This window comes from Rattus norvegicus, chromosome 1 (assembly GCF_021556685.1).
Source record: "Rattus norvegicus strain SHRSP/BbbUtx chromosome 1, alternate assembly SHRSP_T2T, whole genome shotgun sequence".
Classification (NCBI taxonomy): Eukaryota; Metazoa; Chordata; class Mammalia; order Rodentia; family Muridae; genus Rattus; species Rattus norvegicus.
The window spans coordinates 147,376,180-147,404,142 of NC_141534.1; the positions used below are offsets into that span (position 1 = coordinate 147,376,180).

Consider the following 27,963-nt stretch of genomic DNA (forward strand, 5'->3'; position numbering starts at 1 on the left):
TTCAATGTGCAAAGTCTTTTATTTAAAATTTTGAAAAGTTAAGACTTATGACCGCCTCATTATGTGCCCTTCCCATGTTAAGGAGGAACGACAGGTTTGAACTCATGCAGAGCTGTGTTTGCATGCACAGAGCTCTGTAGGCACTTTAAAAGTGAAGCTTGGCTTCAAAATACAAACACTGGGGGCTTTGGCTCAACCTTTTAATATAAAAAATTCACTGATGTACAAAAATGTGAAAGAGTGACAATGACAACATATGAAAGCCTGTGATTGACAGTCCCCTTGTGTGCACGCCATGGTGCACATGCACCCGCCCACACATCCTCGGGTGTGGAAACACAAAGTAATGCAAAGCAGTGCTACCCAGAAGTGCCGCCATATGTGTCCTCCGGATACCCGCCAGTCACAGGCCAGGGTCTACTCCAACATTCAGTAACAACAAGACAGCATCCTCCCAGGACCAGCGAGGCCGGCTTCTTACTCACGATGGACCAGCACAAATAAACCCAGCAGAAACAGTACTGCATACTGGAAAAGGAAACAGGGACACAAGTCAGGTCACTTCCAATACCTCTTAGTCCTCATCGGTCCTGAACTCTATTGTGACCAGGACCAATTACTGAAGTAAACTCTTCTTTCATGCGTCAGCAGTAATCCACCTGGCAGTTTCCAAGCTAAAACAGAAGAGCACTGTGGGCGAGGTGGGCTGAGTCCCGGCCTCACACGCTGAGCATGCGTGCTGCTGAGCTGCACTCTCAACCCAAGACCAGTTCATTTCAAAGATACAGTTGCCGCACTCTCACCTTAAATTTAGGATAGTCATTCATGAGGATCGTCACGATTCCAATGTACGGAACAAACCTAGGACAAACGAGTAAACAAACAACTTATTGTCACAGGAAAACACCCAGATGAAGCAGCTGCTAATGTTTACTGACCAGAATCACCAGTACCTTCCAGAGGACTAATTTTCAGTTCACAAAGTCCACTTGCATACATTATATTTGTTCCTTCCAACCTGTCACAGGGCAGTTAGGATTACACCATTTTATAGATGAGGAAACAGGATCACGGGCCCAAGGTGCACGCACGGCTTGTGTGTGGCAGAAGCAGATCTTAGATCTCTAGTTGGTATCTCTCTCTCTCTAAAGAATTGTTTATTTATTATACATAAGTACACTGTAGCTGTTTTCAGACACCAGAGGAGGGCATCGATCTCATTACAGACGGTTGTGAGCCACCATGTGGTTGCTGGGAATTGAACTCAGGACCTCTGGAAGAGCAGTCAGTGCTCTTAACCGCTGAGCCATCTCTCCCGCCCCCTCTAGTTGGTATCTCTAGGCTAGGGGCTGGGTGTGGCCTCAGAGCCCTTAGGGAGCTGTCAATCTTGGTGGAGAGATAAGGCACACTGCAGCACACTGCAAGGTACTCCACCGCCCACTCATTTAACCATAGTTTGGCTTTGGCCCTCTTAATCCTGATTTTATTTTTGGGTAGGGTCTTGAAATGCAGCCCAGGCTCGCCTTGAGCTCACTTCCACCTGGCTTAGTCTCCTAAACTGCTGGATGAGTACATGTGTCACTGTGCCTATCTCTGAAATGTCTCTAGAACCATTTTTATCACCACATGCAGCAAACCAGTCTTAGCTTCCACTTCCCTATATACTTCTTTAGTAATTTTTTTCAATTCTTAGATTTATTTAATGTGTGAGTGTTTTCTGTGTGTATGTATGTACATAAACCTGGTGCCCACAGAACAGAAGAGGGCACTGGATCCTCTGGAAATGGAGTTACAGATGGTTGCGAGCTGCTCATGGGAGTCAAGAATCGACTGAAAGAACAATCAGTACTCTTAACCAGTGAGCCATCTCTCCAGCCCCAGTATTTGAATTAATGACTACAACTTGCTCTTGAAATCCTTCCTCTTTTGTTCCAATAACTCACAAACCTATTTCTACACCTACCTTTAGACTGCTGTATCTGTACTTTGATTTCTCAAACTGGAATTAGAGATGGGTGACCAAGCCCACCCAGCACTTAGGGAGGCTCTGGGGATCTGAACTCGGGTACTTACAATTGAGCTTCGAGCACTTTAACCACTGAGCCATCTCCCCAGCCCTGTGTTTTCACTAGCTTTGTTTTTCTTCATCCCCTCAAACTGAGCAAAACCACCTGGTGACAAATCTTAATGCCTGGTCTATATATCAAGTTCTAGCTCAAATAGTGCTATACAATGATACCCTATCACAACGACAACAGCAGCAATAATAATTCAGGAAAAACAAGAGAGTTATCAGGTATCACCACTGTGATAGAAAAGGAGGTGAGCAAGCTCCAAGGCTCACCTTTCTTCATCCTCCCCGCCACCGGCAGACTTCAGACAGACTGGCCATAATGTGGCAATGGCCCATGTGGACTGAACTCTTTTATCACTGTCCACTTTGACTGTGTGCACAGACCCTTCCTGCCACAGGTCAGAGAAACAGAAAGCACCTCCCAATTAACATCTCTACCATCAAAGCCACTGGCATACTTCAACAGACACTGTTTTTAGTGTCCTGCTAAGAACTCTTCTTACTTCCCATCTCCTGTACTCTTTAAAAACTAATTTGGTCTTTCTCCCTCCCTTCCCCAAACTCCCTTTCTGTACGCTAATGTTTCTCCACAGCTGGATCTTCTTAACAGAGTCACTTGGGGCTGCCGCTGTAGCTCAGAAGGCAGACGCTGGCCTAGCAGAAAGGCATGAAGCCCTGGGTTTGATCTCCAAATCACATTATCCAGGTGTAGGGCTACAAACCTAAATGCCAACATTTGAGAGCCAGGGGGATCAGTCATTCTCCACTACAACAGAGAGTGCAAGGCTAGCTTGGGCTACACAAAACACAAAATTATACTTTTCTAGTGTCTCCACATTTTTTGAGTTTAAACAAATCCCTGAAACGTGCACCCCAAACAATGCTGTTGTACACTCAAGTTCAAGACGTTTAGGTCTAATACAGATATGTGGCACAGGTACACGGTGGCACACAGTTTCACCACAGCAAACCTGCGTCAGCATATGGGCTCTCCAAGAGCTGAAAGGAGACACCCACAAAGTACTGCAAAGCTCTGGAAGAACAAGGGCTCTTAACGACTGAGCCAACTATCCAGCCCCATATTTTTAATTTTCACAACAGGGTCTCACTGTGCTCCTGCAAACAGCATCACCTCAAGAGCACCCTGTCCCTGCTCCAGGCAGGTGCGAGGACAAATGTGCCTCCGCACCTAGACACAGCTTTATCTTTTATTTACCTGTAATTTACATGTACTTTATGGCATAGCATTTTTATGGGGACTTTCAAAACATGTATTCAGGGTGCACTAAACACATCATGTAGTGAGCATTGCCACTCTACCATCAAAGCCTGCAGCACACACACTTTAGGGACAGACATTTTGCTTGGTGCACTTCACTTCCCCTTCTGACTTGTCAGGACAGCTTTGTCTGGCTGCTTCCAGCGTCACGGTCCCTCTTTAGTCTCATTCCTTTTCACTGTGACGTTCTGTACCAACTCTCCTGCCAGTCTCTCATCTTTTTCTGACACCCCTCTCCTCTCTTCTCTGTGACTAACAGGTCCAACTTTCTGATTTCCCAGGCATCTCTATTAAATATTTTTCGTTGGTAGGGTATTAGTTTCATTTCTAAAAATTGTATTGCATGCTACAAGATGAATTAACCTTGAAAATTAGGTTAATTTTCAAAGGTCAAACACGGAAGACCACAACTCTGATTCTGTTTACATGAGATGTCCCACAGGAGCCAGGCGCCTACACAGTAGGTTAGTGCTGTCAGCAGCTGCAGGAGGAAGGCCGTGAGTCCTGCCTGCTAGAGTGTGGACGATTACTTGAGGGTGGAGAGAAATGACCTGGAATTAGATAGCAGTGATGGTTGCACAAACTTGTAGATATATTAAAATCTGCGAACTATGTCCCTTAAAATAGAGAATCTTTTTTTTTTCTTTTTTTTCGGAGCTGGGGACCGAACCCAGGGCCTTGCGCTCGGTAGGAAAGCGCTCTACTGCTGAGCTAAATCCCCAACCCTAAAATAGAGAATCTTATATGTGAATTCTGTTCAGTAACATTTTTAAAAACAATGAGGCTCAGAACCATTGGTATCAGTGTGAAGTAATCCAGAAAAAAAAGTTTTTTTAAATTGAAAGGTGGCTGCATCACAGTCACAGGTTTGCCTGTGAGAGCAAGGTACAGCTTGACTCTGAAATATCAGCTTAGGTTTTATAAATACAATTTCCACAAAGGAAGGTGACTCATTACATTAAGTGTCCAGCTCAGTGGCAGGAGTCGATGAAAAGTGAGTTGGGCAGTGAAGCCTGGCTGCCAGCTGTCCATGCCCAGGTGGTTTACACTTCCCAGAATCAGTTCCTTACTCCACATTACTACATTTCTTATTAAAAGCCATTAAAGGGCTTATACTGTTAAAATTGAGATTTTAGTTTAAATTTTATATAGTTTGGAACTTTAAAAAAATTCTTCAAAAAGAAGTTACTGGAGAGGAAGCCTGAGTACTCTAACCTGGAAAATAAGATCTCTCTTTTTACCCAATGCAAGGCGGCCTAGGGAGCCGCAGAGCCGAACAAAGAAGAACCAAATGCAAACACAGAAGAAACATACAAATGCATACAAAGGGGCACTCTTACACAGAAGAAACATACAAATGCATACAAAGGGGCACTCTTACACAGAAGAAACATACAAATGCATACAAAGGGGCACTCTTACACAGAACAAACATACAAATGCATACAAAGGGGCACTCTTACACAGAACAAACATACAAATGCATACAAAGGGGCACTCTTACACAGAAGAAACATACAGAAAAAGTTGTCAAAAAGCTTCAAAATGTGCATATGCTTTAACTGTTTTTTAAAATGTTACTGGGAAGACTGGGTAGAACCACTGGATATTTCTAACGATAATATGGTGTTTGCAAAAGCAAACTAGAAATACTGCTAACCAGGGCTAAAGTGAGGACAGCTGGTAGCCGTGTGAGCTACAGAAAGAGTGTAGCTCTGTGAGTGGTGATGAATGTACTGATGTATGAACGAACACACTAATGGCCTTGGAGTGAAAACAACACAGACAGCAGTGGGATTATTGTCATATCTGACAAATGTTGCCAGGTGTGAGGCGCTGGCCTTTAACCCCAGCACTGAGAGGCAGAAGCAGGCAGGTCTCTGAGTTCAAGGCTGGCCTGGTCTACAGAGTGAGTTACACAGAGAAATCTTCTCAAGCTAATGGAAAGACAAAGACTAAAGCTGTGAGCGAGTCTGAAAATGACAGGAGCATCTTTGGAAATGAACAAATTTGGAAACCCTTTTCTCAGAGCCATGGATGACCTACTGTAGATTACGTTTAGCTCCAACATAGGGCTCTTGATCTAATCTGGGATTCCTTTACATTTCTCATAATTGAAGAAACTTTCAGAAACAGCCGCGTCACACGGTGAGGTGGCAGTACACAGCTGAATTATGTAGTAAGGAGGAGAGGGTCTGACAACAGTAAGAATGCTGTGAAGCACCTAAACAGAGAACCAGCACCCCCACCTACCCATGTGAGGGATGCCATGCTAGCAATTCCATTGTGATGGCTGAGCATGGGCTCCGGAGCCTCCAGCCACTTAATACCAGTATCAGTGTGATCTTTGATATATAACATGGCTTGTCTGAGTTTCCTCATCTGCAGAATGGGAATCTTAAGAGTTGTTTGAAGGTTAAAATGAAGCAATATAAGGCACATATAATTAGTCTAGAATATAGCAAGCCCTGATAAAGGTAAGTTATTGTTAATACTATTAACACATTAAAGTAGCAAATCCATATTCCCTTACACCAGTAACTTACAAATCCTGTCCTCCACTGATCTGTTCTCCTGATAATATCTGAAATAAACAGGCTTAATATAATTGAAATTTTTCATTCGATCTCATCAACTTCAAGATGAAGTAAAACAATATAAACTATATTTATACAATAAAATTAATTCAGATAAATAATTTAAATAGTCTCGATAAAATTCTAATAACTTGTTTCATGAAGCAGTAGTAATGCTACTCTGGATCCTAATAGCCTAGCCATGTGCAGGTATCAATGCTCCTTGGGTGACCTGAATACATGATTCTTGTTTTTAGAGCCAGGGTCTCAGGTAGCCCACGCTAGCCTTAAACTCACAGCTTTTCAGTGAGTCTGGCCTTGAACTCTTTGGTCCTCTTGGCCTATCTCCCAGGAGCTGGAACTACAGGTATGTCCCGCCGCACTCATGAACTCCACTAAACCATCTCAGCATTATACTTGACTCTACTGTCCCCCATCCCTCCCCTCAGGAATAGTACACCTTAAGACTTAAGTGCACTTTCAGATTCATATCTCTTTAAGAACAAAATGGTGACTTGGCATAACCAGGACCAACAGTTATGCCCTCAGTCATGCCCAGTAAGACCATGTTTAAAGTAATATGAAAAGCCCATGACGCTCTCCCAGGGACTCACTCACCCTCTTGCTCTCCCTACAACATCTTTCTTCTCCAGCCAGTGTTGTCCTTGTTTATAGAGGCCTCGGTCATCAACGGCATTATTATCTCCTTTGGTTAAAAACTTGATATGCCCATCTTGCCTTAAAAGAGGAAGGAAACACAAGTCACCAAACACCCTCATGGCATTTAACGCACAGGATCAGCTCTTGTTACCAAGCACTGGGTACTTATCATGCCTAATAGCAAGTCTTTCATTGGCTAACAGAACGTTGACAGCTGGACTGTTCAGCATGGAGAAAGCTGAGAAGTCGGTGAGAAGTGAGCATTGAAGGAGCCGGCTGCACTACACCAGCCTCACCAACACTGCTGCAGACAGTATGAGACAGTAGCTGACCATGCAAGTGTTACACCGTGAGGAGAAGATCAACTAGCATATAAAATAAATCTCAATTTATATTAAACATACATAACCAATTTTCTACTAACATAAAAATAAAAGAACACATTAAATTATCCTCAGGAGGTAACTGTCAAGTAAAGACTATACAACACTGTGGAGCAGCATAGTCCTGTAAGTGGCATGAACACTTCTGCAGGAGACAGAGTGCTGGAGAAGGAACCTCGAGAGGGAGCAAGAGTAAGGGCAGAAGTGAGATGGCTCATCAGTAATGGCATTTGCTACCAAGGCTGACCACCCGAGTTTGGTGGCCAGAAACCACATGGTACAAGGAAAGAACCAATGTCCCCAAGTGTTCCTCTGACCTCCATGTGTACTAGCAGTGTCTCCCAAATGAAGAAATGTAATTTAAAAACAATAAAGGTAATTAAAATAACATTCCATGTGTCTATTAAACCTTATCAACCAGCTGCAGCCAAGGACCTTATCTGACCCAAGTTCAAACAAACAGTTAAAGTCATAATAAAACTGGCAAGTTGAACTAGAAAGTTAATAATCTTAAGAAATTGTTCATTTTTATTTATAGTATATTTTATTCCCCACACTAATTATAGTTTTAGTTTATAAAAGCTTAATGGTTATTTTATAGAAATTTATTGAAATGCTAATGTGACATGCTATGATACTGAGGATCTGGCTTAAAACGCACAGGAATGGCCACATGCTAACCGTCTGGTAGATGGCAGATACATGGGACTTATTAGACCCCACTGTGCACGCTAGAAAACCTTTAAATATAAAATGTAAGAGCAAAAGTAACATAGGTCAAGGGATAAACAGTGGCTGACTAAAGTATACTGTAGCTTTACACTGTCTTATTCTTTCTTTAATAAATATGTAGTTATTAGAAAAACAAGTTTTAAAAGAAAAGCCAGTGTGGTGGTACACGCTTTTAGACCCAGCACTAGGGAGGCAGAGGCAGGCAGATAGCTCTCTGTGAGTTCAAGACCCGCCTGATCTACAAAATGAGTCCGGGACAGTCAGGGCTATTTTACACAAAGGAATCCCGTCTCAGGGGGGAAAAGCCTCAATTTTTCAGGTATGGTAGCATTTATTAGAATACTATCTTGGGCAAGGTGTAGTGGTACATGCTTTTAATCCCAACACTAAGGAGACTGAGGCAGGTGGATCTCTGAATTCAAGGCCAGCCTGATCTACATAGCAAGTTCCAGGATAGCCAAGGCTGCATAGAGAACCCAACTCAAAAACAAAACAAACCAAAAACAAATGAAAGCAAAACCACAAACTATCTTGCCTAATCAAGAGATGACTGCTTTGGGACTGCTGATGTGAGTGATGAGTGCTTGCTAGTTTATGTCAGGCCTTGGCTTTGATCCCAGGCTAAACCAACTGCACATGGCAGCACATGCCTGCAATCCCAATCCTTGAAAGGTAAGGGCAGGAAAATGAGGGAGTTCTCTGGTCATACAGAGTTCAAAGACAGCCTAGGCTACACGAGGTCCTATCTCAGGAAAAAAAAAGTCAAGGATAAAGAATTTAATAAAGAATGGTTAAGACCTCTGGTAATTATTAAAATTGCTCTTATATTTATTTTATATTTATTAGTGCTTTGACTGCATAGGTGTATGTGTACCCTGCATGTGCCTAGAGCCTGAAGAGGGAAGAAGAGGGCATTGGATCCCCTGGACCTGGAGGTTTATGTAAACTGCCTCATGGGTAAGGGGAGGGGAACAAGTGCTCTTTTTTTTTTTTTTTTGGTTCTTTTTTTCGGAGCTGGGGACCGAACCCAGGGCCTTGCGCTTCCTAGGCAAGCGCTCTACCACTGAGCTAAATCCCCAACCCGGAACAAGTGCTCTTAACCACTAAGTCATCTCTCCAGCCCATCTTCTAGTGAGTTTAAAATGTAACCGAAAACAAAGCAGAATTTACAGTTAATAAAGACCAGCCTAAAATTATTCCAACTGTCTTTAACAATCACAGTCTATAAAAAAGAAAATGAGTTTCAGGTTTCTACTGACTAATATCCACTCAGAAACTGAGTCCCAATGCTAGGATTCAGGTGAAAATTGGGAGGTGTTGCAAACACCAAAGATAGTTAAGTGCAAATGCCACATTGAAAATGAGGTTCCAGTTTAAAAAATGCAAATATATACAGAGAAAAGTAACCAGCAGCTGACAATTCAGTAAGTGAAAGAATGCCTGAGATATCCTGGGGGGGCTAAAGGAGTATCAGGGGGGAGGGCAGTTCAACCAGAAAAAAAATGGCCCCTCAGAGGCTGAAGCAAAATCCAACAGAAGAGAAGCGGCCAGAAGGGAAGGAGTGCTACCGACTGGGCTAGTGCCAAAGACCTACTAACCAGCAAATACTGTGCTTTCTCCCCTGCGGGGGGAATAGGAGAGATTACTACTGTTTCTTGAAAAAGCACACATCTCCCTCAACAACGTAATGGCAGAACAAATACCTTTCCCTGGTGACCACCCTCATACGCCTGTCAAGATATGCTCCAGCCAGGTGTGGTGGTGCCTGCATGGAATCCCAACACCCAGGAGGCAAAAGAAAGATCACCCAAAATCCTGACCGGGCTGAGTGCTGGGACACAATGGCCTTTCCTCACTCTGCTGTCCTGGACCGCCTAGAACATACCATCCTCTTGGCTCCACTTTTCTGGTGCTGGGATTAAGGTAGAAACCACCCCAGATAAGTACCCATTAAATGGAGAAAAACTACAAGATGCCAAGCCAGCTGGTATTGAGGACTTAATTCAAGAGAGCCTTTCGGGTCCCCAGTACCCACCCCATTTGTTCATTTCTTTCTCTCCTCTTGAGGAAGATTCTGTAAGTGCAAGCACCACAGACTGGAAAGGATGGGTGTGCACAGCTGCACAGGGACCACCCACTGAGAGTGCAGGAGCCATCCTTCTGAAGTCTCCACACTACCTTAAGAAAGCAAGACCAGGGAAGCTCAACTTTTGGCTCACTGTTCTCACTCCAAGGTAAAGGGAATGAGGTGTCTTTTCTGCTTCTAAAATGTAAGACTCAAGTGAGAAAAACAATTTAGATTTTAGAAATTTATCTTGGGCTTGGTAGGTACACTGGCACATACTTATAATCCCAGAACTCACGATGTAAAAGCAGAAAGGTCAGGAGTATTTGTTTAGTGTTGTGTACACCAGGTACACATGGGACGTTCAAAGACAACTTTTGGGAGTCAGGCCTCTTACCATGTGGATGATTAGGGGCTGAATTCAGGTCATCAGGCTTGGTGATAAATGCCTCTACCCACTGAGCCACCTCACCAGCTTCTTAAAAAAACTTAAACTTTAAATTTATTTACTATTGTTGTACACATGTATGTGGATATATATATATATCCATTAGTGCATGTGTGGAGGTTAGAAGACAATTTTTGAGATTTGGTTCTCTTCCTACTGTGGGTTCTGGGGACAGATCTCAGGTCATTCTGGCCTGACAGCAAGTTCCTGTTAAGCCATCTGGCCAGCCCTCTTTATTGAACTTTGAAAAGTCAATTAATTATAATCGGGTCTGGCCCAGTTTAACTCCAGTATTCTAGAAGAAGTTCACAATTTATTATCACTATAGTGCTTTATAGCTTTTGTTCTCATTTTAAAGTTTCTTTATTCATTACGGTTAGTTAGATTCCATTATAGCAGGGAATTATATTTAGGATTAATCTTTACAACATGATCTTTGAGTGACACAGAGACCAAAAAAGAATTAGAAAAGAACAAAACAAAACAAAACAAAACAAAACAAACCCCTCTGGAAAGTATTCAGAGAAATAGATAAATACCTGACCAGAGTTTTCCAAATGTTCGCCAAACTTTCAGACATTCATAAAACTGGATGGGAAGTAAAGATCAAGGATTCCTTACTCTCTACGATGTTTTATTATTAGAGAAGGGGCTCATTAGCACAGGCTAGCCTGCAACGTGTTACCTAGTCAACAATGACCCTGACCTTGTCTGCTTCTGTCTCCCGAGTGCTAGGATACACACGTACCCCAGGCCTGGGTTCTGACCTTTTGTGTTGGGTGCTGATGCAGGGCTTCATTCCACCAGCTGAGCTACATCTGCAGCCCTCTTTATTTTTTAAAAAATGTTTTATGTATATGAGCATTTTGCCTTCGTGTATGGTGCCCCCAGAGGTCAGAAGAAGGCATCAGATCACCTGAAACTGAAGTTACAGATGGTTGAAAGCCATCACATAGGTGCTGGGAGCCAAACCTGGGTCCCTGGCAAGAGCAAGTCCTCTTAACTGCTCAGCCATCTCCCAGACCCCCTTTTCAACAATTTTTCTGCATCAAAATTAACCACATCAACTCTCAAACAAAACTTTACAAAATCACAGATGAAAAGCTGACATGTACTTTTCATGGATCTTCAAGACTCGATGCACTATGGGAATCTCTCTTCCTTCTATCCTGAAAACAACGATTTCCCCCACACGTATAGGATCTTCAACTCGGTTCGTGAGGAAAAGGAGATCCCCTCTGTGAAACGCAGGCTCCATGCTGCCACTGGGAGGGGAAAAAGATACAGAAAGGCAGGTTACATCTGCTTCAAAATTAGAAATTCAACAAAGCAACAGATGTCAATGTACCCCTGTGATGTACTCAGCATTTTAACACCCACAGTGCCACAGATAACTCTGTCCACAAAATAGGTTGTTCTAATTCATGCTCATTCACCCATGCATTCATCCACTCATCCATCCATCCATCCATCCATTCATTCATTCTGGGGACCCAGTTAGTACAGTATAGCACAGTATATGAATGAGGATGCCCTCAAACCTATGGAAATTTTCTTACCTCAGTCTCCAGTCCTGAGATTACATGTGTACACCACCACACCCAGCTTGGTTTCCCTCAACTAATAAAGGAATTTTCTTTAGTTATTAGTCTTCACTAACTAGTTCCATTTTAAGCATTACAATCAAAGATGCTCAAGTCTTGAAAAGGGCAGTGTTACTAATTCCTTAACCTTTTAAAATTTCAAATGACAAACAATATAAAAGAATGAACTTTAAAAAACACTGCCCTTATTCTGGCTTCATCTGAAAATACTAAACATATTCAAATATTCAAATGAGAACTGGCTCATCTTCTGCCATTTATGAAGACACAGACCATGATGACCTTATGAGTCCAGCTGATTATGGGGGAGACAGCTCATCAGGTCACAGAACAGCACAAAGGTAACACTATGTTATCAAGGCATTTATGAGAGACGTAGGGATTTCTAAGGATTTCAGAAACTAGGAAGAAGTGGAGAAACTCATGAGACCATCTCTTCCCGCTTACCTGTTCTGCCTCATACCCAGTTCTAAAAAGAGATTTGTATCATCAGGAACTCACCCAAATTTTCAATGACAAGAACATATCAGCAGGACATAAAACTCAAGACAGGTATCATTCAGCCACAGACACTATCGTTTGAAGATATATATGGAACAGCAGTGGCTCCCAAACCCTCCTGTACACTGGAACGGCCTAAGTAATATAAGTAAAATCCTCATGCACCGGTCACATACGAACCCATTCACTTCAGAACATCTGGGAATGGGAGGCAGGCATCACTGGGTCCCCAGAAATTCCCCCATAAAACAAAACTGAAGTTACAGATGGTTGAAAGCCATCACATAGGTGCTGGGAGCCAAACCTGGGTCCCTGGCAAGAGGAAGTCCTCTTAACTGCTCAGTCATCTCCCAGCCCCCACCCCCTTCAACAATTTTTCTGCATCAAAATTATGAGAAACAATGTTTGTGTTTGTTTGTATTTGTTATTATTTATGAATTCTTTTTTAAACGTGTGGTTGGTTTTGTTGTTTATGTCTTATTTTTGAGACAAGATGTCACCCTGTATGGAAAGCTAGCTTTCGACTAAGCAGTCCATGCTGACATAGCTCACAGCCTCTTCTTGCCTCCCGTGCTGGGCTACAGGGGTGCTGGTCCCTGTGCTTACTGTTTTGTTGACTTGAACTCACAGCAACCCTCCTGCTGGGATTTCAGTCTTGTACCGCCATGCTAAGCATGATCATACTTAAAGCTTTTATTACAGGCAGGCAGATCTCTGTGAGTTCATGGCCATCCTGACCTACATGGCAAGTTTCAGCCCATCCAAGGTTGATCCCGTCTCAAAATTAAACAAATAAACAAACAATCCCTGTTATGTAGACTTATCAGGCTTATCAGCTCAGTGGACAAGGCCCTCAGATAGGTATCCAGTACTTCCAAAAACAAACAAAAAAAGAGCTTTTCAAACAGATACACTGTGTATGTATGTGTGTATTATACATATACAAACGATAAGGAGAAAAAACAGAAAAGAAAAAGAAATGCACTTACAGAATTATCTCAATTATCTGTAAAATTATACTCAAAGAGAGGCTACAACATTAACAACGATTTTTATCTCAAAGTTACAAAGACAGGTTCAATCTAGATTTTCCTGCTTCTAGCATTTCACATTATGGGAATATATTAACTTTTTCTTATTAGAAAAGCATTTCTTCTCAAAGGTCACTATGACAGCCAGGCAGGAAATGACAAGGGCCTGAAATAGAACAGCAATAAAGGAGAAGAGAGAGAAAAACAATTGGTGGTCAATTAGACACAGCAGAATCAAGAATGACCCCTCGTTTGTGTCACAGGCAACTGAGCAGATGTGACAGTCACAGAAACAGGGATTGGGTAAGGGTCAAAAATGGAGCTGAATTTTATTTTTATCTCTCAGAGAACCAAGTATCTGGTCAGTAGTCAGGTGAAGCTGTCCAGTGGAGCAAAATAACGAAATGCTTTCGGAATTCACATGTAGACACCAGTTTAAAACACACGGAAGTAGTCAGAAACTACTGTAATGACTGTAAATGTCTGTAATACCAGCACCTGGGAGGGAGGCACAGGCAGCAAGGCTGAGTTCAATGCTAGCCTGAACTACATCCCAAGGCCCCAAAGTCAAAATGAATAAAATAAAATATATAACGTATGTAGGAGAGGGTAGGGAGACACAGAAGAAAATATGCTTGCATGACTCATATAAAAATGTTCCTGAGCAAAATAAGCCATGAGCAACATCTCAGCAGTTCCAAGCTGCCCTGCCAGAGGAACTGGGTTCAATTCCTTGCACCCATACAACAGCTTATAGCCTCTCTAATTCCAGAGGATCTAATGCCTTCTTCTGACCTCCACAGGCACCGCATACACAAGCTTATGATATACATGCAGGCAAAAACACATAAAACAATAACATTTAAACATAACAAAACCTGATTCCCACATATGCATCTTGGCACATGTGCAACTATAGACATATGCAAATAAATAAAATGTAATAAAAAGTTTATATATTGGTGGCTGGGACTCAGATTTATTGGATAGGGTACCTGCCTATCAAGCACAAAACACCATACTAGGTGTGCTACCAAGATGCACTTTGGAGAGGCAGAAGAATCAAAACCCAATGCCATGCTTGACTACATACAGAATTCAATGCAGTTTGAACTACACGAGATCCTGTCAAAGGGAAGATGGGGGAAGTCAGGTGTGTTGGTGCACCCCTTTAATGCCAACACTTGGGAGGCAAAGGCAGAAGGATCTCTGTGAGTTCGAGGCCAGCCCGATCTACATAGTAAGTTCCAGAACAGCCAGAACTACATAGAAACCCTGTCTCAAAACAATAAAGTCAAGACAATGGGGGTTGGGGATTTAGCTCAGTGGTAGAGCACTTGCCTAGGAAGCGCAAGGCCCTGGGTTCAGTCCCCAGCTCCGAAAAAAAGAACCAAAAAAAAAAAAAAACCAAAAACAAAACAAAACAAAAAAACCAATAAAGTCAAGACAAAAAGAATAGAAGAGAAAGAAAAAAGGAAGCAGCAGAGGGGGAGAGCTGTGAGCCTGTGCCCTGCCTGAGCTATGCAGCAGGACCTGGTCTAAAGAAGACGTAGCCTGGAAAGAGGACGCTGCAGAGAGAGCCAACTCATGACTCTTCAGCCAGGAAGAGCTCCACCGATGAACCATCCCAACACCCAGGGAAGAGGACACGACACAGCCGGAAGATATTGGGAGCTGGATCTTGGTTACTACTTCAGTGGAGGTACTGAACTTCAGGAACTTAATGATCAGATCAGATATCTGCGATCAAATATCTCTGGAGGATTCGTGTCCACCTAGCATTTACCTTCTGTGCTTTGACAAAGCTGGTGAACTCCGGGAATAAGAAAAAAGCACTCCGCCATGGCTTATTCTGTTAACTGAGATTTCAGGTTATCAGCCACACCTCCCTCCCCATGCCGAGACAGGACATGGCCTTAATGAACAGCACAGACACTTCACACTTGCTCAGACCCTCTGTCTCCTGAGGGCTGGGATGAACGCATGCCCCACACACCCAGCAGAAAGCTAATTTTTTTCCGCTGCATTTACACAGCTGTTTAAAACAACAATTAAAAAACAACCTGGTCAGGAATGATGGTACATAGGAAGACTGAAGAGCAATCCACATTCAAGGCCAGCCTGGTCTAAGTTCCAGGCCAGCCAAGGATACACAGCAAGATCCTGCCTCAAATACTGAGACCTCTCCAAAACCAAAAGCACTGACCTAATTTTGGTGAGGATTGGTGAGCAGTAGAGCATTCGCCTAGCACACAGGGAGGTCCCTAGGTCCTACCTTCAACACTGGAAACATCATCCAGAGCATTACTTTTTGTGCTGCCTTCTAGCACTAAAGGAAGACACCACACCATTGAGAGGAAGTGCAGGGGCATAGAGGTTCCTTTGGGAGATTTCCTCTGGGGCTATTTCAGATTTAGTTCTCTTTAGCAGAGGGTTGAAGGACAGTTATCAGGAGCTGACTGAGACTGCTGGAATAAATGGGGAATTAGTTGGGGGACTTGATTTAAAAAAACCGATAGCTTATATGGTTGATGTATGCATATAATCTCAGTACTTAGAATTCTGAGGACCATGAATTCAATGCCAACATAGGCAAGACTTAAAAAAAGAAAGAAAGAAAAAAAGAAAGAAAGAAAGAAAGAGAATGAAGGTAAACATTCTAATATTCTTAGTGAAAAAACAATGGAGAGCAGGGAGCCTTGTGACGTGCTTTTGAAGGTGTATGCCTACCAAAGACACACCAAGTTCCAGACCTCAAAAACCAGTGCTTTTTGCACGTCAGTCACGCCTCAGTGAAATTCTGAAGGAGAGCGTGTCTCAACTCTAGATAGGGGACAGTTCTACTTCCTTCATATATGTACTGTACTCGCTCCAGGAAGGACTTGGGGGGTTACAAAATGAATCCCCAAATAGGACACACCTATAATGATTCAATTAAATAACCACATAATAATGTCCCCAAAATTAGTTGCTAAATTAGATTTTAAAATCCACAAGATTTATCAGAACAAAGCTAGGAGTGGAAACCAGGTAGGGAAAAACTTCAGTGCTATCACCTAAATGAGTGGATGATTAGCCTAAAAGTCCTGGAGTCTAGTTTAGAAATGATATTTAAAGGTCGACAGAAAATATGAAAGATTGGGTGATGCTTCCAGCACTGAGAACACGATGCAGGACACGATGCAGGACACGATGCAGAACTCTGACGTGGAAGCCTGCACAGCCTAATGTGCTAGGTTCTAGGCCTGATATACCAAACACAGGAATGCTTAAAGACAGAGGAATTGAGGAAAACAAAGGACACTGAATAAAGTGCACTCAGTCTCTTAAGGGATGAGCCAAAAGTCAAATGAAAGTCTTTAGGGTTCCCATGAGACTGGCCTTGAACTCCTGACTCCTGACTTTGGTTGCTGAGTGGTGAGGTTACAGGTATAAGCCACCACACCCAGCACACAGCAGCCTGTAGGGTACTGGGGTTGGGAATGGTGAGCAGAGAAATAGCTCAGGAGTAGAGGACACACATTGCTCACACAGAGGACCTGAGTATGATAGGCAGGTTGGGCAGCTCAGAATCACCTGTTTACCTTCTGGACTCCCTGGGTACTTACATCCACATGCATGTAATTAAACGCAATTGTTTTTAAGGAAAAGGATACGGGTCCTACGGGAATGGGAACACCTCCCATGATAGTTTGCACAATTGAGTAGCAACTGATTTCTTTTCAGGCTCTCCTAGGTAACAGTTACCAAGGAACTGGTACACAACTATTTATTTAATACCTCCACCTTTCTCCCCAGTAATCCCATGCAATTCTGTGTTCTGAAAAGGAATCGTGTTACCTGAGCACCACTACAATGGGACTCTCACTTCCGGTTATCACCATCAGCCCCTTCCAGATCATTAGTGCCGAGGAGACAATCATTCCAAAATTTAGGACTTGGTAGTACAGCTGCAAGAACAAAGAGAAGGAATCAGATCCACTACTGTTCTCCTCCACGAAGGAAAATGATTGTAGCTATCATTAAAAAGTTCAAGTAGCCAAGATGAGGATGCAGCTCAGCTGGTACAATGCTTGCCTAGCAGGTGTAAGCCCAGGGTTCAATCCCCAGCACTGCATAAAGGCAAGTGCAGAGACTCAGGCCTATGTCCTAGCCATCAGGAGGTGAAGTCAGGAGAGGGGTAAAAAGACCATCAACATCAGGCTGCTTATAGACTTCCAGGCCTACCTTAGCACTCCGGAGACAGGAGCATACAGATTTCTGAGTTCAAGGATAGCCTAGACTATAGAGAGAGTTCCAGGACACACACGGCTACACAGAGAAACCCTGTGTTGAAAAACCAAAAGAAAAATAATTCATAAAAAAAAAAAATTTAAGGTTTCAGGCTGGAAAAATGGTTAAGAGCACTTGCTATTCCAGAGGACCAGAATTCACTTCCTAGCACCACATGGTGGCTCACAACCACCTGTAACTCCAGGTTCTGGATATCAGATGCCCTCTTCTGGCCTCCGTAGGCACCAGACACATATACATACACACTCATACACACATGCAGGCAAAACACTCACACATAAAATAAAGTTTTAAAAAAGAAAAACTTGTTTAAAAGAATGGAGATTTATGTTTCTGTAAGAAGTTACTCTGTTTGCATGGGTCTGCCCCTTCCGTTAGACACACGACACCACACTGACTACAGCAGCTCACTCTGAGATTGATTCAGCTAGTCAACATCACCTTCACTTTTAGCAGAGTGTGTCAGTTTCTTTTCCCGATTATGATGAAATGAAAACAACAACTTAGAGTCTAAAAGGAAAGGTTTATTAGCGCTCCCAGTTCAAATGAACAGTCCTTCATGGTGGGGAACTCAAAAGAGCAGGAGCCTGAAGGAGCTGGTTATATTCCATTCACAGCCAGGAAACAGACAGACAAACAACACATACTCTCTCCATTTTGTGTAGTGGATGATCCTCTGGCTGGGGAACGGTCCCACCATAATTAAAAAGGCGTTTTCCACATGAACTAACTCAGTCAAGACAATCCCCAACAGGCATATCCTCAGGTAAGTCTAGATTCAGTCAAGCTGACAAGCAGCACCAAGCAACCCATACACAGAGGTTAAAGTCCCTTGAGGTGTATTTGTGTAGCTGCTAGTTCCTTGAAAAGGACTAGTAAGCTGGTCTTGGGGCACAATGTAGACAAGAGCACACCATGCTAAGCAAACATCCTGTCTGATGGTCTTACTCTTTCACTCCTTGTCTTCTTTTCCTGCCAAGAGATTTTACTCAGAAGTCAAATAGACAGCTTCTCCTTCCTGCCGCTTTTCCCTGCATGCGAATGCTTAGGAACATAAATCACCACCACCAACAAAGCCATTTTTATCTGTTTAGTATTGGCAGAAATGAGTAACCCAACCTCATTCCATTTGACCACATCAAGCTATTAGGATGAAACGGTGACATGGGTACAAGAACAGCCACACACTTGAATTGCCCTTTCTAAGAAGTGACCAGACAGTAAGTTCCTAGTCTTTCAAGGTCAAACTCTAAAAGAATATCATTAAGCCCAATGAAACACTGACCATTCCACACACCTGCCATTCCTGCACTGGGAAGCTGAAGGGAGAGAGGATCACCAATGGAAGGGTTACTCTGGGCTTCATGAGACTCTCTGAGAGAGAGGGGAGGGGGGTAGAGTCAACTTGTGAGCTCCTTTCAGACAGGCAAGGCAGAGCACGTCTGTACCTTAGCATTTGGGAGGCTAAAGCAGGGAGAATGCCAACTCCAGGTCACTCTGGACTGTACAGTGAGACTCTGTCTCAAAAACTACTTAGGGCTGGGCTCCCTTGGTAAAGCACTTACCTAGCATGCACAAAGCCCTGGGTTAGATGACAGCTATGCATAAATTGGGTGTGATAACACACCCAGCACTGGGGAGATGATAGCAGGAGGATCAGAAGTTCAAATCCATCCCCACTACAGACTGTTCCTCAGTGACTCTTGTACCTTATTCTTTGGGGCAATGTCTCCCAGTCAAACCACAGCTCACTGACATGGCTACTCATACTCACAAGCTGTCCAGGGGATCTCCTCAGCTCTCCACCTCCAACACTGGGATCACAAGCCCATGGCTACATTTACCCAGCATCCAGCATTTTGTGAGTACTGGGAATCCTGGATCCGGCCCTGTTGTTTGCCTCACATGCACTTTAACCATCCAGCCATTTCACCAGAAAGTACTTAACCCTGAATGAGAATAAAACTACAACACAAAAATGTGTAGGCTCCACCTACAAAAGTAATCCATACAATGGGTCTTGTAACTGCAAAGGCTGACGTTAAGAAGTCGTCATGGTCTCTGCACTTTGGAGGTAGGGCACCAGCTCTATGCCACCTAGTTCTGTGCAGCTGGAGTAATGTTTACTATCCTCCAGAGAGTCACATGTACTGACTCAGTGACCAGCACATTCTGTGGCTAGAATTCATCTATGTAGAGTACATATACTCTTCAGGCAAAACATTCATACATACAAAACAAAATAGGTTTTGAAAAGTCCAAAGAAAAAGATGGCCTAGTGGGTAGTTAAGCAACTTTGATGGGGTGCTGGAGAGATGGCTCGGTGGTTAAGAACACTGATTACTCTTCCAGAGGTCCTGAGTTCAATTCCCAGCAACCACATGGTGGCTCACAACCATCTGTAATGGGATCTGATGCCCTCTTCTGATGTGTCTGAAGACAGCTACAGTGTACTCATATAAATAAAATAAATAAATCTTTAAAAAAAAGAGAGAGAGAGATGAGTGTGGGTTGGGGGAGCGAACCCCAGAAGAGAAGGTTATGTATCTATTGCTGAACACACCGTGAACTGTGGACTATGCAAACTTCCAAAGGAGGGAAGCAACCAAAAGTCCTAACCAATCACCATGAACCACAACAGTGACCACCACAGGACACTAACAGTCACAATACCCATGAACCATAGCAGTGACCACCATGGGACAGCAACAGTCACCATACCCATGAACCACAACAGTGACCACCACGGGACAGCAACAGTCACCATAACCATGAACCACAGCAGTGACCACCATAGGACAGCGACAGTCACCATAACCATGAACCACAACACTGACCATCATCGACACTAACAATCACAATACCCATGAACCACAGCAGTGACCACCACGCAACACTAACAATCACAATACCCATGAACCACACCAGTGACCACCATGCGACAGTCACAGCGAGAATGAAGCAGTGGCACACATACCTTCCTGGTGACCAACAGTTCTTTAACTGGACTCAGGACTCACTCAACAAAGAGGGAACTCACAACTGGTACTGGAAACCTAGCCAACTACCCAGGCTACTGAAGTCATGTGTCTTAGAGAACCTACGACCACCACTTTACTAACAGCCTAATCTCTAGCTATTCTAAGCACTTGTCCTTACACCACAGCTAAGTGTAGTCTCCCCCCTCACTTCTCTTTGCAAAGGACAGGACCATTACAAGAAACTATAACCAATCAAAATGCAGAGCAGTGGAGCCCTGTCCCAACAGATGCATCTACATCCCAACCTCTGCACCAGGGATTGGGGTCACCGTGAAAGAGAGGGAAAGAGTGTGAGGGCCCAGGCTGTGAGATTGTGCCAGAAGCTACACCTATGAGGTCTTATAGCTTGACTGCCTGAGCATGACATCAACCGTACACATGCTGATGAGAAACGGGTAAAGCTCACCCGGCCCCAACCCTAGACAAAGAACTACTGGCAACTAAGGAAAGCTAACAGTGGGAAAACAATCTTCCCCAAGAAGAGTACACCAACTGGTTATCTGACACTAAGCGGTCAGCCTTTGTCTTAGGGTTTCATTGCTATAAAGAGACACCAGGACCAAAGCAACTCTTATAAAGGAAAATATTTAATTAAGGTGGCTGACAGTTTCAGAGGTTTAGTCCATTATCATCACAGCAGGAAGCATGACAGCACACAGACAGACATGGTGGTGTTAGAGGAGCTGAGAGTTTTACACCTTGATCCACATGCAGCAGAAGGGCTGTGCACGCCACTGGGTATAGCTTGAGCATAGATTCCTCAAAGCCCACTCCCACAGTGACATACTTCCAACAAGGTCACATCTATTAATGCCAGTCCCTATGGGCCAAGCATTCAAACACAAGAGTCTATGGGGGCAATACCTACTCAAACCACCACAGCCCTAAAAACATTATATAGACAAATAAACATTATATAGACCGAGCAGTTTGTATTTATGCATTAGAAACACACATACACACCCACTCAGTTATATGTAACAAATAGAGAGGTCATAAATTTCAAAGAAGCAAAGAGACATGGTGTTCATGAAAAGATTTGCAGGGAGAAAAAGGGGGAAATTATATAATACATAATTATATACAAATCTCAAAAATATATATAATCTCAAAAAGTAAAAAAATATAAAGGGGAGTTATATTTATAAATTCAGTTTAATACTGTGTTAACTTTGTGTGTGTTCTATGCTGCAGAAGTGTGTATATTTGTGTGGTGTATGCAGGTGTGCAAATGCATCCATCCATGTGGGCATGTGCAGAGGCCAGGAGTCAGTAGTGGGAGTCTTCTTCAACTGCTCTTGATCTTAATTTTTGAGACCGTCTCTCACTGAACTTAAAATTTGTCATTTCCATTTGAAGGCCTGGCCAGCAGGCCCACAGGGGGATCTACCTGTGTTAGCCCCTCTATTAGGGTTTCTATTGCTATAAAGAGACACCATGGCCATGGAAAATCCTAGAAAAGACAACATTTAATTGAGGCTGGCTTACAGTTTGAGAGGTTCAGTCCATTATCATCATGGTGAGAAGCATCATAGTGTGCAGGGAGACATGGTTCTGGAGATGGTACTGAGAGGTCTACGTATTGAACCACAGGTAACAAAAGGGCTGCGTACCACGCTTGTTGTAGCTTGAGCATAGGAGTCTTCAAAGCTCACCCCCACAGTGACACATTCATCCAACAAGGCCACATCTCCTAACAGTGCCACTCCCTCTGGGCCAAGCAACAAATGCAGGAGTCTATGGAGACCACTCCTAATGAACCACTACACTCCCTATCACTGTTACATGTTGACACACTCAGCTTTTTACATAGGTGTTGAGGATCCGAACCTTGGTACTCATGCTTGTACAGTCATCTCCCTAGCCTTGAGTTTATTTTATTTTTCAAAACATGGTTTCTAGGTATAATATTGAGTGTTCTGGAACTTGCTTTGCACACCAGGCTAGTCTTGAAGTCAGAGATCTACCTGCCTCTGCCTCTCGAGTCCTGGGACTAAAGGCATGTGCCACCACCATTCCCAGCTCTAAGTTTAATATTTTTAAAAATGTTTAAATTTAGGTTTGGTTCTCAGCTTGGGGATGGGGATGGGTATGGAGATGGAGACAGGACACACAGGACAAAATAATAAAAAGTAACAAAAATGTTTAAATTTGCTGACTAGGATAGCTCCTGTTTATAATCTTGGTATACAGGAGACTACTGTGGGGAGATTGTGTATTTGAGATTAGCCTGTACAACATAAGGAGAACAAGCTTTAAAATAATAATAAAAAATAAAATGTAAACCAAGTAAAATGGCTTAATCTTGTGATGTCAGCCCTTGAGAGGTTCTGAAAGGAGAACCAACATGAACTTGAGGCCAGCCTGGGCTACCTAGAGAGATGCAGACTAGCCCAGGATACAGAGTGAGCCTATGTCTCAAAACAAATAAAAACAATAAAAAAAATAAAACAAAACCCAACAACGATAACAACAAACCCCATAGGGACTAGGAAAGTGACTCAGTGGGTAAAGTAAGGTCCCGAGTCCTAAGTGTACACCCCCACATGCACATAAATGCTAGACGTGGCAGTGGTTGCCTGTAACCCTAGTACTGAGAGAGCAGAGACAAAATACATCCTGGGCCTTACTGACCAAGGCAGATCTCCAGGTTCAGTGAAAAGACCTGTCTCAAAAAGCAAGGTGGTTTGTGCAGAGGCCATAAGTGTAGCTATCACGTCTAGTCAAAGAAGCTTCTCTTTACAGAAAATGGGAGGCTATCATAGAAAACCAAAGCTGGACACAATAAAAAGACCCACAGACAGTGGGGAGCCCAGCACCAGTGATGCATCTGCAGCATAGCTCCTGCATCTATGGCTCTGAGAACATGATAGAAAAGGAGTGAAAAGACTCTAAGAGCTAGAGTTTCCAGGAAGCCTGCTGTCCAAGTCTCTCCTACAGATAGCTCCATAAACAGGACCAGAACAATGGACCTGTTAAGGCAGAAGAGGGAAGTTCTGAGGGGTCCCTCCCTTAGATAAAGAACTACAGGCAACTAATGACTTATGGATGAAGGAAAAACTCCCCTCTCCTTCGGATGAGCCCCTATCAGTGTTCAGTGTAGAGTGGCCAGCCTTTAAACCACACATACTACCAACACAAAGACTCAACAGTTATATTTATATTTATTTGTGCATATGCATGCATACACATGCACACATATGTTTGTGACAATAATATTCAAAGAAAAAGAAGCTATTAACTTAAAAGTAGAAAGACATAATAGGCTTGGGGGAAGGCACCTGGGAGGGGCTAGGAAGGAAATGCAAGGGGAAAGTAATCTAACTCTATATCAGATAAAAACATTAAAGACATAAAATGAATTAAAAAGATTTTAAAATGGTCCATAATCCAAGTGATTCCATATAGATGCATTATAGATCCACCCAAAATTTACCATTGTTTCTTAATATGAAAATATGTAATTAAAGTGGTTTTGGAGAATAAAGTTAATATCTTAAAAGAAGTAAGATGGAAAAGGAAAGAAGACACCCCATGTAACCCGTCACGTACCCAAAGAAAGAGAAAGTTTGTTCAGGAGGAATAGATGTGTAAGTCAGGTGAGGTGTGTGACTAGAATGCTTGAGGCCCAGGAATCAATTTCTAACACAATAAAAAAAGAAATTAGTATAATTATATTATATTAATAACAAAAATATTAATGTCCTAATTCATCGCATTCTATTTTATTAATTCACTGTCACCTATGCTTTTTCTATTTTGTCTACAAAGTAAAAATTATATTTGTGTGCGGTTGTCTTTTCTTAATCCCGCTTCTATGACATGTTAATGACATGATATTAACCCTTTTAGAAGGATTTATATGATAGAAATAGGTAAATTACAAATCTGGGATCCTTGGATTAAGAAAAGCCCCAGCTGGGGCTGGAGAGATGGCTCAGTAATTGAGAGCAATGGCTGTTCTTTCAGTGGACCCAGGTTCAATTCCCAGCAACCACATGGCAGCGCACAACTGTCTGTAACTCCAGTTCCAGGGAATCTGACACCTTCACACAGAAATACATGGAGTCAAAACACCAATGCACATAAAACAAAAATAAATAAATCTTAAAAAAAAATCAAAGAAAAGACCTAGTTAAAAGGTGATCGTGGGGTGTGTGCCTGTCTATGAAGAGATGGCCAGAGAATTAAGGTGTTGGGCTGATTTCCAGGACCCGTGGGATGGGAAGAAGAGAACCAAATCCCATTAGTCATCCTTTAACTAATTCTGGACACACACCCCCCAAGCCCCAATCTCCACTTTCAAGTGCTGAGATTGCAGGTGCGTCCACCATGGGTTTCAGTGTAGGGTTTGTGTTTGGTGGTTTGATTGATTGGTTGGTTTGGTTGGTTGGTTTTTTCTCTTTCGGAGACAAGATTTTGCTTTTAATTATATGCCAGCCTTCAATTAAGTTGCCCAGGTAGTTCAGCCTTCCAATGCCGGGATTATAGATGTGTACTATTGTGCTTGGTTCAAGAAAAAGCTGTCTTTCAAAAAGCCAGGGGCAAACAGCAGCATAGCCCCTGTAAAGGTGTGTGCTGCCAAGCCTGATGACCTTAGTTCAATCCTTGGGCCACTGGCAGAAAGAACTGATTCTGACAAGCCAATCTCTAACGTCCACGTGCATGCCACAGCACTCTCACACCCATACACATTTATACACACACAACATAAACGTACTTTAAAAAGGAGGGAGGGGCACTAGCCAGAAAGCTCAGCTTAGGAGCTCATGGACCAGCTACTCTGGAGTACTAGAAATAGCAAGAGGAAGTGAGACCCTGGCTCAAGAAGGTGGTAGAAGAAAACCAACTCCTAAGTTGTTCTCTGTCACACACAGTCTGTGAGCTGTGCATACCCACATTCACACATATTCAACAACAACAACAACAACAACAACGACAACAACAACAAAAGTAAGGGGCTGGAGACACAGCTTAGCAGTTAAGAGCACTTGCTGCTCTTGCAAAAGACCTAGGTTTGGTTTCCAGCATCCACAGGGCAGCTCACAAATGTAAACCCAGTTCCACAGGATCTAAGGCCTTCTTCTGGCCTCACCCGGCAGCAGACGTATACACATGGTGAACATACGCACTTTTTTAAAAGCAAAAAAAAAAAAAAAAAAAAAAAACCTTAAAAACAAACAAACAAGGGTTACAGGTATAATTTACTAGTAGAGCACTTGTTTAGAGACTGAAATACCAAGTTGGGGTTGGGGAGGTAGTGGCATATGCTTTTAAATTCTAGCACTTTCGAGGAAGAGACAGGCAGAGTTCCAGGCTAGCTTGGTCTACAGAATGAGTTCAAGAACAGGAAGGGAAACCCTGTCTCACAACAAACAAAGAACATGAAAGGCCCTGGGTATGATCCTAGCAATACACATACACAAAATTTCTCTTCTGGGGATGGAATAAGAGGGGGGTGGTGCCACCCCGCCAGGCAATATGCCTTCAATCCCAGTCTTTGGGAAGCAGAGGCAGAGGCAGGCATGTGGATCTCTGATTTCCAAACCAGCCTGGCCTACACTTGAGGCCTTATCTTGAAAAACAAACAAACAAACAAACAAACAAAAAACAACAACAAAAAGTCTTTCCAGATGGGGATATATGTGTTCAGTGACAGATCACTTGCCTAAGTGCTAGGCATGGCTCTCAGCACTACATTTGAAAAACAAAGAAACCTAAAAAAGAAAATATGGTTATTTACTCTGACACGGTTAAGTGTAGCACTCAAGAGGCAAAGGCAGGAGGCCAGCTTCAGTTCAAGGCCAGCTCAGGCTACACAGTGAGTGCCAGGTAGCAGGGGCTACATACAGACTTTGCTTTACAATGGGCAGATAGTCAGAGTAGTCAGTGAAGCCATGTGATGACATGTATCTATAAATCTACCTCTCATGAGGCTGAGGCAGGAGGACTGCATAGCAAGACTCTGTCTCAAAATAAATACGGTAATAAAAATAAGGTCTTTCAAAACTAGGAGTGCAGCTTGGGAGCCTGTGATGAATGCAAGGCCCTGGGATTGATCCCCAGCACCAAGATAGGAGTACATTCAAGACTCCAGATTTAAAGCTGTTCTGACTGGAATCTCTCACGATTTTGTATGTATTTCTAAGAAGAGATGGACCTACTTTTCTTTCTATGTAATTATAAACAGTGCAAAACAAATGCCCTACTTCAAAAACAAAACAAAAACAAAAAAACAAAACAAACCACAAATCTTTACATAAGACAATTCTTAATACCAAAATGCTGAGAGAGAGAAAGAGACGGCGGGGGAGGGGAAAAGGTCAATTGCCACCAGGACATTTGGTTCACGAGACAAAAAGGTGAAAGTGCTCTCAGTACCTTTTAGCCCAAGAGCTAGAAGGCAAGAGAGCAAGATTTAAAAATAAAACCTGGAGCAGCGATTGCTCAGCGGGTAGAAGCACTTGCCCCACTCGCAGAGGACCGGAGTTCAGTTCCCAGCACTCTCATTAGGCTATTCACAGCCACCTGTAACACCAGTGCCAGGGGCTTCCAAAACACATATGTCATACAGACACATAACCTAAAAATAAAATCTGGAGACTTAATTTTCAAGATTTCTGTCCCACTGTCATCTGTCATTAACGACTCCGAGGACTGTCACACAAGTGGTATGATTGATTCAACTCCGAGCTTAGAGTGACCCAAGTTAAAATGGATGAAGTCTACTGAGGTCTACCTGGGCAGATAGATGGCTAGAGAATGAAAGCAACAAAACGGCTCCTGTGGGACCTGCAATGGCTATCTCCAGAGCCCCACCAGAAACTGGTAAGTCCTCCTGCCGCCTTACAGTGTCCAAAACTCCCATTTACAAAGCGCCCTACAGTTTTCACTTAACTCCCTTGCATCCTTGGGAGGAAGGGATCGCAAAGGGTCGCCTTCCCTCTCGGTCCCCCGAAACTGGTGCTATGAATGGGAGCAAAGAAGCCTTGGCTACAGACTGCAAAGAAAGAAATGATCCATACAGGCAACCGACCCATGCAGGCCCTTAATCCTTCTCAGAGGTCCGCGGGGCCCCCGCAACGGCAAAGGGACCAGAGTAACCCTAGCAGAAGGGGCGGCCAATCTCACCTGCCTCTTGTTCATCCGCCGTACATCATCTAGAAAGTCTAGAGACAGCATGGTGAGAATGGAGAACGCGGTAATTAGCAGCAAAGAGGGCGCGATACAATCACCAAGAGGAACCGCTGCCACACGGGCCGGGCTCACAGTGGAC

At 43.2% G+C, this 27,963-nt stretch overlaps 1 protein-coding gene across 2 annotated transcripts; it reads right to left on the bottom strand.

The window, feature by feature from the left end:
- On the bottom strand, positions 1–27,963 carry Sec11a (SEC11 homolog A, signal peptidase complex subunit). 2 transcript variants are annotated; one of them, XM_087587396.1, is made up of 7 exons: positions 27,819–27,963; positions 17,581–17,679; positions 17,194–17,303; positions 11,333–11,482; positions 6,548–6,667; positions 804–861; positions 1–528 (listed from the first exon to the last, which is right to left on the bottom strand). In XM_087587396.1, exons 3-7 carry the CDS (start codon positions 17,274–17,276, stop codon positions 478–480), a joined length of 462 nt encoding a protein of 153 aa, XP_087443522.1. In that variant the 5' UTR covers positions 17,277–17,303; positions 17,581–17,679; positions 27,819–27,963; the 3' UTR covers positions 1–477.